Below are 18,296 nucleotides of genomic sequence, written 5' to 3'. Positions count from 1 at the left end.
ATCACTGTGTGTATTATCCCTGTACTGTGACATCACTGTGTTTATTATCTCTGTACGGTGACATCACTGTGTGTATTATCCCTGTACTGTGACATCACTGTGTGTATTATCCCTGTACTGTGACATCACTGTGAAGCTGTGGCCCCTGCAGGACAATAACCAGGCTGCTGCAAATCCTCTTTCTTCTTCTTTATTGTACTCAGAATATGTAATCAGTGACTTAGGCTGGCCCCGCCCCTGGTCAGCGAGTGGTGATCTCCTCCGCACCCTTTCAGACACTCATGAAGGGTTAACACTGAAGGTGGACAACTGGTTAACTTCTCCACAGACAAGAGCATGCAGAGGCCTTGGCAGCTCTATGTACATGCGTGTGTTCATGCGTGTTCTGTGCATCTCGTGTGTTGTCTTCTGAGGTCCACATGTACAAAAAGGAAGATGGACGCTAAGAAAAGTGCATAAAAAGTGGTGCCAAGAAGTTGTACTGTGCGCGGACAGATGCCCCCTGCTGGGGTGGGGAGGAGACGGTGGGTCCAGCCCGGATGGAGAGAGGAGGAAGAGACAAGGAGACCGGCCGCGGGGTGACATGTCCCGGCCACCTTCATTCCGCTTTGGTGAAGCCCCTTATGGTGACCCTGCGCTCGTGTTTGATGGACACCAGCTCCTGGAGCTGCAGGGCGCCACCTCCAATGAAGCAGAAGGCGGGACACACAGGTCCGGAGCAGTCCACGCTGCCCTCCCACAGGCTGCGGTGCGACACCGCATCAAAGAATCCCACACTGCCCTTCTCATAGTCCAGGCAGACGCCTAGCCGCGGAGGAAGAGGAACCGTGCAGCCTGAGGGGTCCCGGGAGGTGGGGGTCGTGCCATGAGGCTGCAGGATCTTCCCCATCCCAATGGTCAGGAAGCAGAAGGACGGAGACATGTCCATAGTCGCATCTTCTGCCCCCGAGTCATGGCCACTGTCTGGATCATACCTACTGGAGAGTGGAAGGAGAAAAAGCTGAGCAAAATGATCTGGTCACACACTGACTGCTACTGCAACAGCACTGGACACACACTGACCGCTACTGCAACAGTACTGGACGCACACTGACCGCTACTGCAACAGTACTGGATGCACACTGACCGCTACTGCAACAGTAGTGGACGCACACTAACCGCTACCGCAACAGTACTGGATTCACACTGACCGCTACTGCAACAGTACTGGATGCACACTGACCGCTACTGCAACAGTAGTGGACGCACACTAACCGCTAACGCAACAGTACTGGATTCACACTGACCGCTACTGCAACAGTACTGGATGCACACTGACTGCTACTGCAACAGTAGTGGATGCACACTAACCGCTAACGCAACAGTACTGGATTCACACTGACCGCTACTGCAACAGTACTGGATTCACACTGACCGCTACTGCAACAGTACTGGATGCACACTAACCGCTACCGCAACAGTACTGGATTCACACTGACCGCTACTGCAACAGTACTGGATGCACACTGACTGCTACTAAAACAGTAGTGGACGCACACTAACCGCTACCGCAACAGTACTGGATTCACACTGACCGCTACTGCAACAGTACTGGATGCACACTGACCGCTACTGCAACAGTAGTGGACGCACACTAACCGCTACCGCAACAGTACTGGATTCACACTGACCGCTACTGCAACAGTACTGGATGCACACTGACTGCTACTGCAACAGTAGTGGACGCACACTAACCGCTACCGCAACAGTACTGGACACACACAGGCCGCTACTGCAACAGTACTGGATGCACACTGACTGCTACTGCAACAGTACTGGACGCGCACGGACCGCTGCCGCAACAGTACTGGACACACAGTGACCGCTACCGCAACAGTACTGGACGCACACTGACCACTACTGCAACAGTAGTGGATGCACACTAACCGCTACCGCAACAGTACTGGACACACACTGACCGCTACTGCAACAGTATGGATGCACATTGACCACTACTGCAACAATACTGTACGCACAGTGACCGCTACTGCAACAGTACTGGATGCACAGTGACGGCAATCGCAACAGTACTGGATGCACAGTGACGGTTACCGCAACAGTACTGGACGCACACTGACCGCTACTGCAACAGTACTGGACACACACTGACCGCTGCCGCAACAGTACTGGAAACACAGTGACCACTACCACAACAGTACTGGAAACACAGTGACCACTACCGCAACAGTACTGGACACACACAGACCACTACTGCAACAGTACTGGACACACACAGACCACTACTGCAACAGTACTAATGGCACACAGGCCACTACTGCAACAGTAGTGGACGCAGACTAACCGCTACTGCAACAGTAGTGGATTCCCCCTGAACGCTACTGCAACAGTACTGAATGCATAGTGACCGCTACCGTGACAGTACTGAACACACAGTGACCGCTACCGCAACAGTACTGGACACACACTGACCGCTACCGCAACAGTAGTGGATGCACAGTGACCGCAACAGTACTGGACGCACAGTGACCGCTATGGCGACAGTACTGGACGCACAGTGACCGCTACCATAACAGTACTGGACACACACTGACCGCTACCGCAACTGTAGTGGATTCACATTGACCGCAACAGTACTTGGACGCACAGTGACCGCTACCGTGACAGTACTGGATGCACAGTGACCGCTACCGTGACAGTACTGGACGCACAGTGACCGCTACCGCTTCAGTACTGGACGCACAGTGACCGCTACCGCAACAGTACTAGACTTGCGGATCACCACCACAGCAACAATGGACACGTTGACTATTACTAAATCAGCACTTGACACGCTGACCACTACCACAGCAGCACTGGACACGCTGACCACTACCACACCAGTACTGGACACGCATACCAATACCACAACAGCACTGGAAACACCGAACACTACCACAACAGCACTGGAAGCACCGACCACTACTACGGCAGCACTGGACATGTCGACCACTACCACGGCAGCACTAAACACGCAGACCACTAACACTGCAGCACTGGACACGCCGACCACTACCACGGCAGCACTGGACACGCTGACAACTACCACGGCAAAACTGGACACGCCGACCACTACCACAGCCGAACTGGCCACAGCGACCACTACCATGGCAGCACTGGACACACTGACCACTATCACAGCAGCACTGGACACGCTGACTACTACCACAGCAGCACTGGTCACAGCGACTACTACCACAGCAGCACTGGACACAGCGACCACTACCACGGCAGCGCTGGATGCACAGGACTCTCACCTAGGACTAACCACATCCTGGGGCATCTGGAAAAGGTCCTGCAGCTTACTCTCCTGTCCTACTCCCACTTTCACCACATAGGAACTGGGGTCCACAGAACACTCCCAGTAGTATCGTCCCTGTGTGATGGCCACGTCCCCCAGCACCAGCTCCATGGACACATGACAGCTCGTCATTAACCGATCCGCAGCAAAGAGCATGGGCACCCCGGGAACACTGCGCACCGCCCTGCGATCCTTACTGACCACCAGCCGATCCCGAGGAAATCCACAGCTGCTGTCCAGGAAGAAGTTCAGCACTAAAAAGAGAAGGCGACAGGAGATATATGTGCACGGGAGGATAACGTGGTCTGATGATATGTACCTGGGATGATGACATATGATCTGATATGTACCCGGGATTATATCACGTGATCTGATTATATGTACACTGGATAATGACACGTGATCTGATGATATGTACATGGGATGATAACATGTGATCTGATATGTACGTGGGATGATGATACCTGATCTCATTATATATACACGGATGATAAGACGTGATGTGATGATATGTACATGGGATGATGACATGTAATCTGATATGTATATGGGATGATGACATGTGATCTGATGATGTGTACACGGGATGATGACACGTGATCTGATAATATATATACGGGATAATGACATGTGATCTGATGATATATATACGGGATGATAACACATGATCTGATATGTACCTGGGATGATAACACGTGATCTGATGATATGTACATGGGATGATGACACGTGATCTGATATGTACAAAGCATGATAACGTGATTTGATGATATGTAGATGGGATGATGACACGTGATCTGATGATATGTATACGGGATGATTACACGTGATCTGATGATGTGTACATGGGATGACATGTGATCTGATATGTACGTGGGATGATGACACGTGATCTGATGATATGTACACAGGATAATGTAATTTGATGATATATACATGAGATGATAATACGTGATCTGATGATATGTACACGGGATGATGAAGGTTATCTTATGATATATACACGGGATGATAACACGTGATATGATATGTACCTGGGATGATAACACTTGACCTAATGATATGGACACGGATGATAACACGTTATCTGATATGCACATGGGATGACACGTGTGGTGATATGTACATGGGATGACACATGATCTGATATGTACGTGGGATAATGACACGTGATCTGATGATATGTACACTGGATGATATGTACACGCAGTGTCAGACTGGGGTGCCTAGGGCCCACCAGTAAAATTTATTTTGGGGGCCAACCGTACGGATACATGAAATATTACCTGCTCACACAGCAGAAGATGCTACCAGATGGAGAATATGGGGGTCCCTCTGAGAAGGTAGGTCCTGAGAAGAAGAGGACACCGGTGGCTTTCCTCTATACCTAGAAGTCATCAGCTCTGATTGTGTCTATAATAATACACTGGGGAGTTTCTGTAATAATCAGGTTTTTTATATGAACATCGGCTGGTGGAGGAGCTGTACACCGAATACATGTATGTAGTGCAGTCAGTCTACTGTGCTATGTGCCACTGGTGCAGGGGGTGGGAGACTAGGGGCCCACCGGGGGGATTCACCAGACTGAGCCTGCATATGTGGGATGATGACATATGATATGATGTGATCTGATGACAGTCACATGTACACGGGATGAGGATAACGTGGTCTGATGCACACGGGATGAGGATAACGTGGTCTGATGCACACGGGATGAGGATAACGTGATCTGATGTACACGGGATAAGGATAACGTGATCTGATGCACACGGGATAAGGATAACGTGTTCTGATGCACGCGGTATGAGAATAACGTGATCTGATGCACGCGGGATGAGAATAACGTGGTCTGATGCACACGGGATGAGGATAACGTGGTCTGATGCACAAGGGATGAGGATAACGTGGTCTGATGCACACGGGATGAGGATAACGTGTTCTGATGCACGCGGTATGAGAATAACGTGATCTGATGCACGCGGGATGAGAATAACGTGGTCTGATGCACACGGGATGAGGATAACGTGGTCTGATGCACAAGGGATGAGGATAACGTGGTCTGATGCACACGGGATGAGGATAACGTGGTCTGATGCACACGCGATGAGGATAACGTGATCTGATGCACACGAGATGAGGATAACGTGGTCTGATGCACACGGGATGAGGATAACGTGGTCTGATGCACACGCGATGAGGATAACGTGATCTGATGCACACGAGATGAGGATAACGTGGTCTGATGCACACGGGATGAGGATAACATGGTCTGATGCACACGGGATGAGGATAACGTGGTCTGATGTACACGAGATGAGGATAACGTGGTCTGATGCACACAGGATGAGGATAACGTGGTCTGATACACACGAGATGAGGATAACGTGGTCTGATGCACACGGGATGAGGATAATGTGATCATCTGATGTACACGGGATGAGGATAACGTGATCTGATGTACACGGGATGAGGATAACGTGGTCTGATGTACACGGGATGAGGATAACGTGGTCTGATGCACACGGGATGAGGATAACGTGGTCTGATGTACACGGGATGAGGATAACGTGGTCTGATGTACACGGGATGAGGATAACGTGGTCTGATGTACACGGGATGAGGATAACGTGGTCTGATGCACACGGGATGAGGATAACGTGGTCTGATGTACACGGGATGAGGATAACGTGGTCTGATGTACACAGGATGAGGATAACGTGATCTGATGCACACGGGATGAGGATAACGTGTTCTGATGCACGCGGGATGAGGATAACGTGGTCTGATGCACACGGGATGAGGATAACGTGGTCTGATGCACGCGGGATGAGAATAACGTGATCTGATGCACGCGGGATGAGGATAACGTGGTCTGATGCACACGGGATGAGGATAACGTGGTCTGATGTACACGGGATGAGGATAACGTGGTCTGATGCACACGGGATGAGGATAACGTTGTCTGATGCACACGGGATGAGGATAACGTGGTCTGATGCACACGGGATGAGGATAACGTGGTCTGATGCACACGAGATGAGGATAACGTGGTCTGATGTACACGGGATGAGGATACCGTGATCTAAAGCACACGGGATGAGGATATTGTGGTCTGATGCACACGGGATGAGGATAACGTGGTCTGATGCACACGAGATGAGGATAACGTGGTCTGATGCACACAAGATGAGGATAACGTGGTCTGATGCACACGGGATGAGGATAACGTGGTCTGATGCACACGAGATGAGGATAACGTGGTCTGATGCACACGAGATGAGGATAACGTGATCTGATGCACACGAGATGAGGATAACGTGGTCTGATGCACACGAGATGAGGATAACGCGGTCTGATGCACACGGGATGAGGATAATGTGATCATCTGATGTACACGTGATGAGGATAACGTGGTCTGATGTACACGGGATGAGGATAACGTGGTCTGATGCACACGGGATGAGGATAACGTGGTCTGATGTACACGGGATGAGGATAACGTGATCTGATGCACACGGGATGAGAATAACGTGATCTGATGCACGCGGGATGAAAATAACGTGATCTGATGCACACGAGATGAGGATAACGTGATCTGATGTACACGGGATGAGGATAACGTGGTCTGATGCACACGGGATGAGGATAACGTGTTCTGATGCACGCGGGATGAGAATAACGTGATCTGATGCACGCGGGATGAGAATAACGTGGTCTGATGCACACGGGATGAGGATAACGTGGTCTGATGCACACGGGATGAGGATAATGTGGTCTGATGCACACGGGATGAGGATAACGTGGTCTGATGCACACGGGATGAGGATAACATGGTCTGATGCACACGAGATGAGGATAACGTGATCTGATGCACACGGGATGAGGATAACGTGATCTGATGCACACGGGATGAGGATACCGTGATCTGATGCACACGGGATGAGGATAACGTGGTCTGATGCACACGCGATGAGGATAACGCGGTCTGATGCACACGGGATGAGGATAAAGTGGTCTGATGCACACGGGATGAGGATAACGTGGTCTGATGCACACGGGATGAGGATAACGTGGTCTGATGCACACAGGATGAGGATAACATGGTCTGATGCACACGAGATGAGGATAACGTGGTCTGATGCACACGGGATGAGGATAACGTCATCTGATGCACACGAGATGAGGATAACGTGATCTGATGTACACGGGATGAGGATAACGTGGTCTGATGCACACGGGATGAGGATAACGTGGTCTGATGCACACGGGATGAGGATAATGTGATCATCTGATGTACACGGGATGAGGATAACGTGATCTGATGTACACGGTATGAGGATAACGTGGTCTGATGCACACGAGATGAGGATAACGTGATCTGATGCACACGGGATGAGGATAACGTGATCTGATGCACACGCGATGAGGATAACGTGATCTGATGCACACAGGATAAGGATAACGTGGTCTGATGCACACGAGATGAGGATAACGTGGTCTGATGCACACGAGATGAGGATAACGTGATCTGATGCACACGAGATGAGGATAACGTGGTCTGATGCACACGGAATGAGGATAACGTGGTCTGATGCACACAGGATGAGGATAACGTGGTCTGATGCACACGGGATGAGGATAACGTGGTCTGATGTACACGAGATGAGGATAACGTGGTCTGATGCACACGAGATGAGGATAACGTGGTCTGATGCACACAGGATGAGGATAACGTCATCTGATGCACACGGGATGAGGATAACGTGGTCTGATGTACACGAGATGAGGATAACGTGGTCTGATGCACACGGGATGAGGATAATGTCATCATCTGATGTACACGGGATGAGGATAACGTGATCTGATGTACACGGGATGAGGATAACGTGGTCTGATGCACACGAGATGAGGATAACGTGGTCTGATGCACACGAGATGAGGATAACGTGATCTGATGCACACGGGATGAGGATAACGTGATCTGATGCACACGCGATTAGGATAACGTGATCTGATGCACACAGGATAAGGATAACGTGGTCTGATGCACACGAGATGAGGATAACGTGGTCTGATGCACACGAGATGAGGATAACGTGATCTGATGCACACGAGATGAGGATAACGTGGTCTGATGCACACAGGATGAGGATAACGTGGTCTGATGCACACGGGATGAGGATAACGTGGTCTGATGTACACGAGATGAGGATAACGTGGTCTGATGCACACGGGATGAGGATAACGTGATCTGATGTACACGGGATGAGGATAACGTGATCTGATGTACACGGGATGAGGATAACGTGGTCTGATGCACACGGGATGAGGATAACGTGGTATGATGCACACGCGATGAGGATAACGTGGTCTGATGCACACGAGATGAGGATAACGTGATCTGATGCACACGGGATGAGGATAACGTGGTCTGATGCACACGAGATGAGGATAACGTGGTCTGATGCACACAAGATGACGATAACGTGGTCTGATGTACACGGGATGAGGATAACGTGGTCTGATACACACGAGATGAGGATAATGTGATCATCTGATGCACACGGGATGAGGATAACGTGGTCTGATGCACACGGGATGAGGATAACGTGGTCTGATGCACACGAGATGAGGATAACGTGGTCTTATGCACACGCGATGAGGATAACGTGATCTGATGCACACAGGATGAGGATAACGTGGTCTGATGCACACGAGATGAGGATAACGTGGTCTGATGTACACGGATGAGGATAACGTGGTCTGATGCACACGGGATGAGGATAACGTGGTCTGATGTACACGGGATGAGGATAACGTGGTCTGATGCACACGCGATGAGGATAACGTGGTCTGATGCACACGGGATGAGGATAACGTGGTCTGATGCACACAGGATGAGGATAACGTGATCTGATGCACACAAGATGAGGATAACGTGGTCTGATGCACACGGGATGAGGATAACGTGGTCTGATGCACACGGGATGAGGATAATGTGATCATCTGATGTACACGGGATGAGGATAACGTGATCTGATGCACACGAGATGAGGATAACGTGATCATCTGATGCACAAGGGATGAGGATAACGTGGTCTAATGCACACGGGATGAGGATAACGTGGTCTGATGCACACAGGATGAGGATAACGTGGTCTGATGCACACGGGATGAGGATAACGTGGTCTGATGCACACAGGATGAGGATAACGTGGTCTGATGTTCACGAGATGAGGCTAACGTGGTCTGATGCACACGGGATGAGGATAACGTGGTCTGATGCACACGAGATGAGGATAACGTGGTCTGATGCACACGGGATGAGGATAACGTGGTCTGATGCACACGGGATGAGGATAACGTGATCTGATGCACACAGGATGAGGATAACGTGGTCTGATGCACACGGGATGAGGATAACGTGGTCTGATGCACACGAGATGAGGATAACGTGGTCTGATGCACACGGGATGAGGTTAACGTGATCTGATGCACACGGGATGAGGATAACGTGGTCTGATGTACACGGGATGAGGATAACGTTGTCTGATGCACACGGGATGAGGATAACGTGGTCTGATGCACACGGGATGAGGATAACGTGGTCTGATGCACACGAGATGAGGATAACGTGGTCTGATGCACACGAGATGAGGATAACGTGATCATCTGATGTACACGGGATGAGGATAACGTGGTCTGATGCACACGAGATGAGGATAACGTGATCTGATGCACACGGGATGATGATAACGTGATCTGATGCACACGCGATGAGGATAACGTGATCTGATGCACACAGGATAAGGATAACGTGGTCTGATGCACACGAGATGAGGATAACGTGGTCTGATGCACACGAGATGAGGATAACGTGATCTGATGCACACGAGATGAGGATAACGTGGTCTGATGCACACGAGATGAGGATAACGTGGTCTGATGCACACGGGATGAGGATAACGTGGTCTGATGCACACAGGATGAGGATAACGTGGTCTGATGCACACGGGATGAGGATAACGTGGTCTGATGCACACGGGATGAGGATAACGTGGTCTGATGCACACGGGATGAGGATAACGTGGTCTGATGCACACGGGATGAGGATAACGTGGTCTGATGCACACAGGATGAGGATAACGTGGTCTGATGCACACGGGATGAGGATAACGTGGTCTGATGTACACGAGATGAGGATAACGTGGTCTGATGCACACGGGATGAGGATAACGTGATCTGATGCACACGAGATGAGGATAACGTGATCTGATGCACACAGGATGAGGATAATGTGATCATCTGATGCACACGAGATGAGGATAACGTGGTCTGATGCACACGGGATGAGGATAACGTGGTCTGATGTACACGGGATGAGGATAACGTGGTCTGATGCACACGGGATGAGGATAACGTGGTCTGATGCACACGGGATGAGGATAACGTGATTGATTCTTTCAGCAGAATTATTTTCACAGCTGCGGTTCCTCATTAACTGTGAAGCACAAACAGAAAAGTCATTGCCCCCTCAAATATAAAGGCCATATGGAGTGATCGTCCACCCGGGGACTACTCCCTCATGTGGTCTGCAGTGGTGACTACCGATTCTTATCACTTGTCTCCCCGTGGTGGCTTCTGTCTATGAACAATCCCTTGTCATGACGGGCTGATAGTTGGGGGTCAACCTGCTGGAGTCCACCAGGATGGGAGACAACCCTACAGCAGATTGGTCGCCCCCCGACACTGAGCCCTACATATGGGAAGCCATTGACCACATCGGCTGAAGGCACCACTGAGGAACCCGGTGTGCGCCATTAAGGACCTTTCTGCCGCCTCCCCTGACACTCACCTGGCGCCGGAGGGGTGTGCAGGTAGACGTCCTCACTGTACTCCCCGTATCCGGCCTTGTTGTAGCCCCGTACCCTCAGCACGTACACGCTGTCAATATCCGGACCCTCTAAGATGGTGCTGAGGCTCCACACCTCCTCCCGTCGCTGCCACAGCTTCAGGGTCTTGTGCTTGGGGTCCATCTTGCGGTACTCTATGGTGTAGTGCCAGGCGGGCGCGGAGTCCTGGGGGAGGCGCCAGCTCAGGTAGATGTGATCATAGGCGTAAGTCCGCTGCGTGTCAATGACTGGAGCGTCTGGAGCTGCAGGAGAAGCACTGAGAGTCAGAGAGGAAGATGGAGGAGGTGAGAGAGGAGGGGGCTTCCATGCTAAGGTAGAGGGAAGAGAGATCCCCCGTTACTGAAGATCTCAGAGAGCGAGCAGGAAGATGCAGGTAGAGGCAGTCCAAGGAGCCTGGAGAGACAAGAGGAGGAGGAGGAGGAGGAGGAGGATGGAGAGGCAGGAGAAGGACATCCCAAGAGTCCAGGGGCAGCACAGGGGGACAGCTGGGGAGGAGGTCTCCGGGCCGGAGACTGGGTCGGTCACTTGCCTCTGCTATCTCCTGGACTGTGCGCCACCCTGAGAGCCCTACCAACAGAGAGAGGGACATGTGGGTGTGAGAAGGGCCACAGAGACCCTCCAGGAGGTGGCCAGGAGGCAACGACAGACATGGACGCTCCTCACCTCGACATCAACACCTTCAAATGAATGGAAGTCAATGACAAAGCGTTACCATTCAGCACATGCAGCAGAGCTCCTGACGCCCGGGCCCCGTCAGGGTGATGATGAGGGTGACCACCACATGTGGGGGGCTTTACCTCTGACAAAGTTCAGCTCCGTCAGCAGCTTCAGCTCTCGGCTGACGTCCATTCTGACCGGTGGCAGGGGGGCACAGGCCGCGGACCGGAAGCTCTGGACGGAGTCTATGGCCCGGACAATGCTGGGGATGCACGAGCATGCAGGTTAGTGAGAGGCCCACTGCGCCACGGCCGCCCCCCACCCCGGACCCCCGCTCTCATACCGCTCATGTAGCTGCTTCGCTGCCAGGACAAAACATGGCTGCTCGGTCTCCTTCATCACCTCGTGGGCGTAGCTGACCAGCCCCGAATTCTCTAACAAGGACTGGCGCTCCCACACCTGGGCCTCCAGGACGCAGCGGCGCTCACGTTGGCGTTCGGTGATGTCCCGCGTCAGCGCCGCTTGCTTCTCATCAAGGGTGGAGCGCAGAGCGCCGATCAGCTGCAGAACCTCTTCCTGAGCTTTGGCTCCATTCAGCTGTGGAGAGGAATGTGGGTGATGACTGCGGGTCAGATAGTGACTCTGAGGGGGGCGGGGCAATGAGTCATAGGTGGGAGGTCAGCTGAGTGTGGTATTAAAGGGACAACACCTTCCTAATGGGTTTGAAAACCTGTTCAGGGAGTTCAGCCCTGCAGAGGGTGGAGTCAGAGACAGGAAAGGGAGGGGAGATCCAAGGGGGCGGAGCTAGAGATCTTGGGGGAGGTGGAAGTTATAGAGCGAGGAAAAGGAAGGATGCAGTGAGTCAAGAGGTGGGAAATGGTGGGTTACACAGGGGGTGGGAGGGGTCATATGGGAGGAGTCACAGAGGCAGGTAGCAGGAGTCATATGGGAGGAGTCACAAAGGCAGGTAGCAGGAGTCATATGGGAGGAGTCACAAAGGCAGGTAGCAGGAGTCATATGGGAGGAGTCACAGAGGCAGGTAGCAGGAGTCATATGGGAGGAGTCACAGAGGCAGGTAGCAGGAGTCATATGGGAGGGGTCACAGAGGCAGGTAGCAGGAGTCATATGGGAGGAGTCACAGAGGCAGGTAGCAGGAGTCATATGGGAGGGGTCACAGAGGCAGGTAGCAGGAGTCATATGGGAGGAGTCACAGAGGCAGGTAGCAGGAGTCATATGGGAGGGGTCACAGAGGCAGGTAGCAGGAGTCATATGGGAGGAGTCACAGAGGCAGGGAGCAGGAGTCATATGGGAGGGGTCACAGAGGCAGGTAGCAGGAGTCATATGGGAGGAGTCACAGAGGCAGGTAGCAGGAGTCATATGGGAGGGGTCACAGAGGCAGGTAGCAGGAGTCATATGGAAGGGGTCACAGAGGCAGGTAGCAGGAGTCATATGGGAGGAGTCACAGAGGCAGGTAGCAGGAGTCATATGGGAGGGGTCACAGGCAGGTAGCAGGGGTCATATGGGAGGGGTCACAGAGGCAGGTAGCAGGAGTCATATGGGAGGAGTCACAGGCAGGTAGCAGGGGTCATATGGGAGGAGTCACAGGCAGGTAGCAGGAGTCATATGGGAGGAATCATATGGGAGGGGTCACAGAGGCAGGTAGCAGGAGTCATATGGGAGGAGTCACAGGCAGGTAGCAGGAGTCATATGGGAGGAGTCACAGAGGCAGGTAGCAGGGGTCATATGGGAGGAGTCACAGAGGCAGGTGGCAGGGGTCATATGGGAGGGGTCACAGAGGCAGGTAGCAGGGGTCATATGGGAGGAGTCACAGAGGCAGGTAGCAGGGGTCATATGGGAGGGGTCACAGAGGCAGGTGGCAGGAGTCATATGGGAGGAGTCACAGAGGCAGGTAGCAGGGGTCATATGGGAGGAGTCACAGGCAGGTAGCAGGAGTCATATGGGAGGAATCATATGGGAGGGGTCACAGAGGCAGGTAGCAGGAGTCATATGGGAGGAGTCACAGGCAGGTAGCAGGAGTCATATGGGAGGAGTCACAGAGGCAGGTAGCAGGGGTCATATGGGAGGAGTCACAGAGGCAGGTGGCAGGGGTCATATGGGAGGGGTCACAGAGGCAGGTAGCAGGGGTCATATGGGAGGAGTCACAGAGGCAGGTAGCAGGGGTCATATGGGAGGGGTCACAGAGGCAGGTGGCAGGAGTCATATGGGAGGAGTCACAGAGGCATGTAGCAGGGGTCATATGGGAGGGGTCACAGAGGCAGGTAGCAGGAGTCATATGGGAGGAGTCACAGGCAGGTAGCAGGAGTCATATGGGAGGAGTCACAGAGGCAGATAGCAGGGGTCATATGGGAGGAGTCACAGAGGCAGGTAGCAGGAGTCATATGGGGGGAGTCACAAAGGCAGGTAGCAGGAGTCATATGGGGGGAGTCACAAAGGCAGGTAGCAGGAGTCATATGGGAGGGGTCACAGAGGCAGGTAGCAGGAGTCATATGGGAGGAGTCACAGAGGCAGGTAGCAGGAGTCATATGGGAGGGGTCACAGAGGCAGGTAGCAGGAGTCATATGGGAGGAGTCACAGAGGCAGGTAGCAGGAGTCATATGGGAGGGGTCACAGAGGCAGGTAGCAGGGGTCATATGGGAGGGGTCACAGAGGCAGGTAGCAGGAGTCATATGGGAGGAGTCACAGAGGCAGGTAGCAGGGGTCATATGGGAGGGGTCACAGAGGCAGGTAGCAGGAGTCATATGGGAGGGGTCATTGAGGCAGATGGGAGGGGTCTTATAGTGAGGAGGTGGGAGGGATTATAGAGTAAGGTAGCAGTGGTCAGGACTCCGTACCTCGGTCTGTTTCATGCTGTCCTCCAGCTCACTGATCTGTCCTTGTACGAGGTGCTGACTGCTCAGGATGTACGAGATGTTCTTACTCAGCTTCTCCTGCAAGCAGAGCGCCAGCCGCAAGTTACTGACAGCGCCATGTACATGCCTCTATACACACGTCACACACATATACAGCATCATCGGGGGACCATCCACTGCCTACTAGTCATCAGATGTAAATGCAGGAAACTGAGTGAGGAGTCCAGGTGGACAGGTCACATCCAGGTGGACAGGTCACATCCAGGTGGACAGGTCACGTTATATACAGGTGGACAGGTCACGTCCAGGTGGACAGGTCCCGTTATATACAGGTGGACAGGTCACGTCCAGGTGGACAGGTCAGTGGTCACATCCAGGTCTACAGGTCCCGTTATATACAGGTGGACAGGTCACGTTATATACAGGTGGACAGATCACGTTATATACAGGTGGACAGGTCACGTTATATACAGGTGGACAGATCACGTTATATACAGGTGGACAGGTCACGTTATATACAGGTGGACAGATCACGTCCAGGTCTACAGGTCCCGTTATATACAGGTGGACAGGTCACATCCAGGTATACAGGTCACGTCCAGGTGGACAGGTCACGTTATATACAGGTGGACAGATCACGTCCAGGTCTACAGGTCCCGTTATATACAGGTGGACAGGTCACATCCAGGTATACAGGTCACGTCCAGGTGGACAGGTCACGTTATATACAGGTGGACAGGTCACGTCCAGGTGGACAGGTCAGTGGTCACATCCAGGTCTACAGGTCCCGTTATATACAGGTGGACAGGTCCCGTTATATACAGGTGGACAGGTCACGTCCAGGTGGACAGGTCAGTGGTCACATCCAGGTCTACAGGTCCCGTTATATACAGGTGGACAGGTCCCGTTATATACAGGTGGACAGGTCACATCCAGGTATACAGGTCAGTGGTCACATCCAGGTCTACAGGTCCCGTTATATACAGGTGGACAGGTCACGTTATATACAGGTGGACAGGTCCCGTTATATACAGGTGGACAGGTCACGTTATATATACAGGTGGACAGGTCACGTTATATACAGGTGGACAGATCACGTTATATACAGGTGGACAGGTCACGTTATATACAGGTGGACAGATCACGTCCAGGTCTACAGGTCCCATTATATACAGGTGGACAGGTCACATCAAGGTATACAGGTCACGTCCAGGTGGACAGGTCACGTTATATACAGGTGGACAGATCACGTCCAGGTCTACAGGTCCCGTTATATACAGGTGGACAGGTCACATCCAGGTATACAGGTCACGTCCAGGTGTACAGGTCACGTCCAGGTGTACAGGTCCCGTTATATACAGGTGGACAGGTCCCGTTATATACAGGTGGACAGGTCACGTCATATACAGGTGGACAGGTCACGTCCAGGTCTACAGGTCAGTGGTCACGTCCAGGTATACAGGTCCCGTTATATACAGGTGGACAGGTCCCGTTATATACAGGTGGACAGGTCACATCCAGGTATACAGGTCAGTGGTCACGTCCAGGTATACAGGTCCCGTTATATACAGGTGGACAGGTCCCGTTATATACAGGTGGACAGGTCACATCCAGGTATACAGGTCACGTCCAGGTGGACAGGTCACGTACAGGTGGACAGGTCACGTCATATACAGGTGGACAGGTCACGTCCAGGTCTACAGGTCAGTGGTCACGTCCAGGTATACAGGTCATGTTATATACAGGTCAGTGGTCACATCCAGTACAGATAAAATGATAACTCTCAACATTCAGGCTGATGCACTTTTTGTTGGGCTGTGTCTCCATCTAGTGGTCAGGACCTGAGATGCATGCCCCCCTCCTGCCCATCCCTTGGGTCCTCCTCACCTTTAGAGCCTGGTAGGCGCTGATAATAGGGGTGATCTTGTGGCCGCTGTGTGTCCTCCGCACCCGGCAGATCTGACACACCGACCGCTGACAGGTCTTACAGTACAGCATGACCTCCTCCTTATGGTCCGGACACATGAGACCCTGCAGACAGAGGAGAAGAAGGGGTCAGGGTCCCAGGGGTCAGAGGTCAAGGCCTCCTCAGGATCAGGCTCTCCTCACCTTTGGCTTGAAGGTTAGCGTTGGTGGGGTGGGCTCGTGCTGGGCCTTCTGGGTGCCCCAGGGGTGGTAGAGCTTGAAGCACTCGTTGCAGAAGCTGGCCCTACACTCGGTGCAGCCCTTGCTGGCCTCCTGCTGAGGCGCTTTACAGAACTGGCACATGATGGCGGTGCTGATGTTCACCGTCTGCCGGTAACGCTCCACAACGCGCTCCAGAGTCAGGTTTCGGAACAGGTTCCCCAGGCCCCGCTCCCCGAGGTCCACGTCGAGCTGACAGGAGGGACACGGGAAGAGGACGCTCTGTGTGTGGGTCGTGCAGCGCTTCCTGCCCGGGTAAGTGCCGAAACCTGCCGAAGAGACAGACCCTGCATCACCCCAGTGTTCTAATCACCATCTACAGGAACTCTGCTTGATGTCAGTGAATGGAAACAGGGGCTGGAAACCCGTCCTGATGTAACAGTTCCCACAGCTGAGGGTCTGTTACAACCTCTGGACCATCAGCAGCACAAATCACTCCCCAGTGCAGAGTCTGGAAGGTCCCATTCACTGACAGCAGGCAGAGATGTTGAGGATAGGCTGCAATGAGGTTACCTGACTTTATTAGCCGCTCCTGCTTGGGGACCACTCTCCTGCCCATCCGTGGGCTGCGGGCGGAGGGTGAGGATGCGGGTGAGTTGGGCTCGGAGTTGGGGTCGCACACATAGCCCCTCTGCAGCAGGATCTCGCTGGCGCACACCTGGCAGACGTTGTGCTTACACGGCAGGATGACAGGGTGCTTGTACATGTCCTTACACACTGGGCACAAGAGCTCACGCTCCATGTTCTTCATACTGGTCTGTAAAGACAGGAATGAGGTGACGGCATGTAGATGGTACCCCCATACATTATATACCCCATAGATTATATAGCTGCCCTGTACATTATATATATCTGTCCTGTATATTATATATCAGTCCTGTATATTATATATCTGTCCTGTATATTATATTATATATCTGTCCTGTATATTATATTATATATCTGTCCTGTATATTATATATCTGTCCTGTATATTATATATCTGTCCTGTATATTATATTATATATCTGTCCTGTATATTATATTATATATCTGTCCTGTATATTATATATATATATCTGTCCTGTATATTATATATCTGTCCTGTATATTATGTATCTGTCCTGTATATTATATTATATATCTGTCCTGTATATTATGTATCTGTCCTGTATATTATGTATCTGTCCTGTATATTATATTATATATCTGTCCTGTATATTATATATCTGTCCTGTATATTATATATCTGTCCTGTATATTATATTATATATCTGTCCTGTATATTATATATCTGTCCTGTATATTATATTATATATCTGTCCTGTATATTATATATCTGTCCTGTATATTATA

The 18,296-nt window shown here is 51.7% G+C and overlaps 1 protein-coding gene across 2 annotated transcripts; it reads right to left on the bottom strand.

Annotated features, from left to right (window-relative positions):
* Positions 1–534: 534 nt before the first annotated feature.
* On the bottom strand, positions 535–17,718 carry TRIM46 (tripartite motif containing 46). Of its 2 annotated transcripts, none has more exons than XM_040411634.1 (9): positions 17,475–17,718; positions 16,887–17,230; positions 16,665–16,808; positions 14,760–14,855; positions 12,251–12,504; positions 12,048–12,169; positions 11,193–11,492; positions 3,294–3,591; positions 535–977 (listed from the first exon to the last, which is right to left on the bottom strand). In XM_040411634.1, the coding sequence occupies exons 1-9, from the start codon at positions 17,710–17,712 to the stop codon at positions 599–601; spliced, it is 2,175 nt and encodes a 724-aa protein (XP_040267568.1). In that variant the 5' UTR covers positions 17,713–17,718; the 3' UTR covers positions 535–598. The 2 variants fall into 2 exon arrangements, with proteins under 2 accessions (XP_040267568.1, XP_040267569.1); XM_040411635.1 differs by having other exon boundaries at positions 535–974; positions 17,475–17,715.
* Positions 17,719–18,296: the final 578 nt, after the last annotated feature.

The sequence above is a fragment of the Bufo bufo genome, chromosome 11, assembly GCF_905171765.1.
Source record: "Bufo bufo chromosome 11, aBufBuf1.1, whole genome shotgun sequence".
Lineage (NCBI taxonomy): Eukaryota > Metazoa > Chordata > Amphibia > Anura > Bufonidae > Bufo > Bufo bufo.
Note: the sequence above shows the minus strand (reverse complement) of the source record. Positions and strands in the feature narration are given on the sequence as shown.

Bases quoted from the DNA above. Each gene is read 5' to 3' on its own strand.
- TRIM46 (XM_040411634.1), bottom strand. From the start codon at position 17,712: ATGAAGAACATGGAGCGTGAGCTCTTGTGCCCAGTGTGTAAGGACATG. The intron at 14,856-16,664 runs GTGAGGAGGACC...CTCTGCTTGCAG, and splicing joins GCGCCTACCAGGCTCTAAAG to GAGAAGCTGAGTAAGAACAT. The intron at 11,493-12,047 runs GTAAAGCCCCCC...CTTCTCCTGCAG, and splicing joins GGAGCTGAACTTTGTCAGAG to CTCCAGACGCTCCAGTCATT.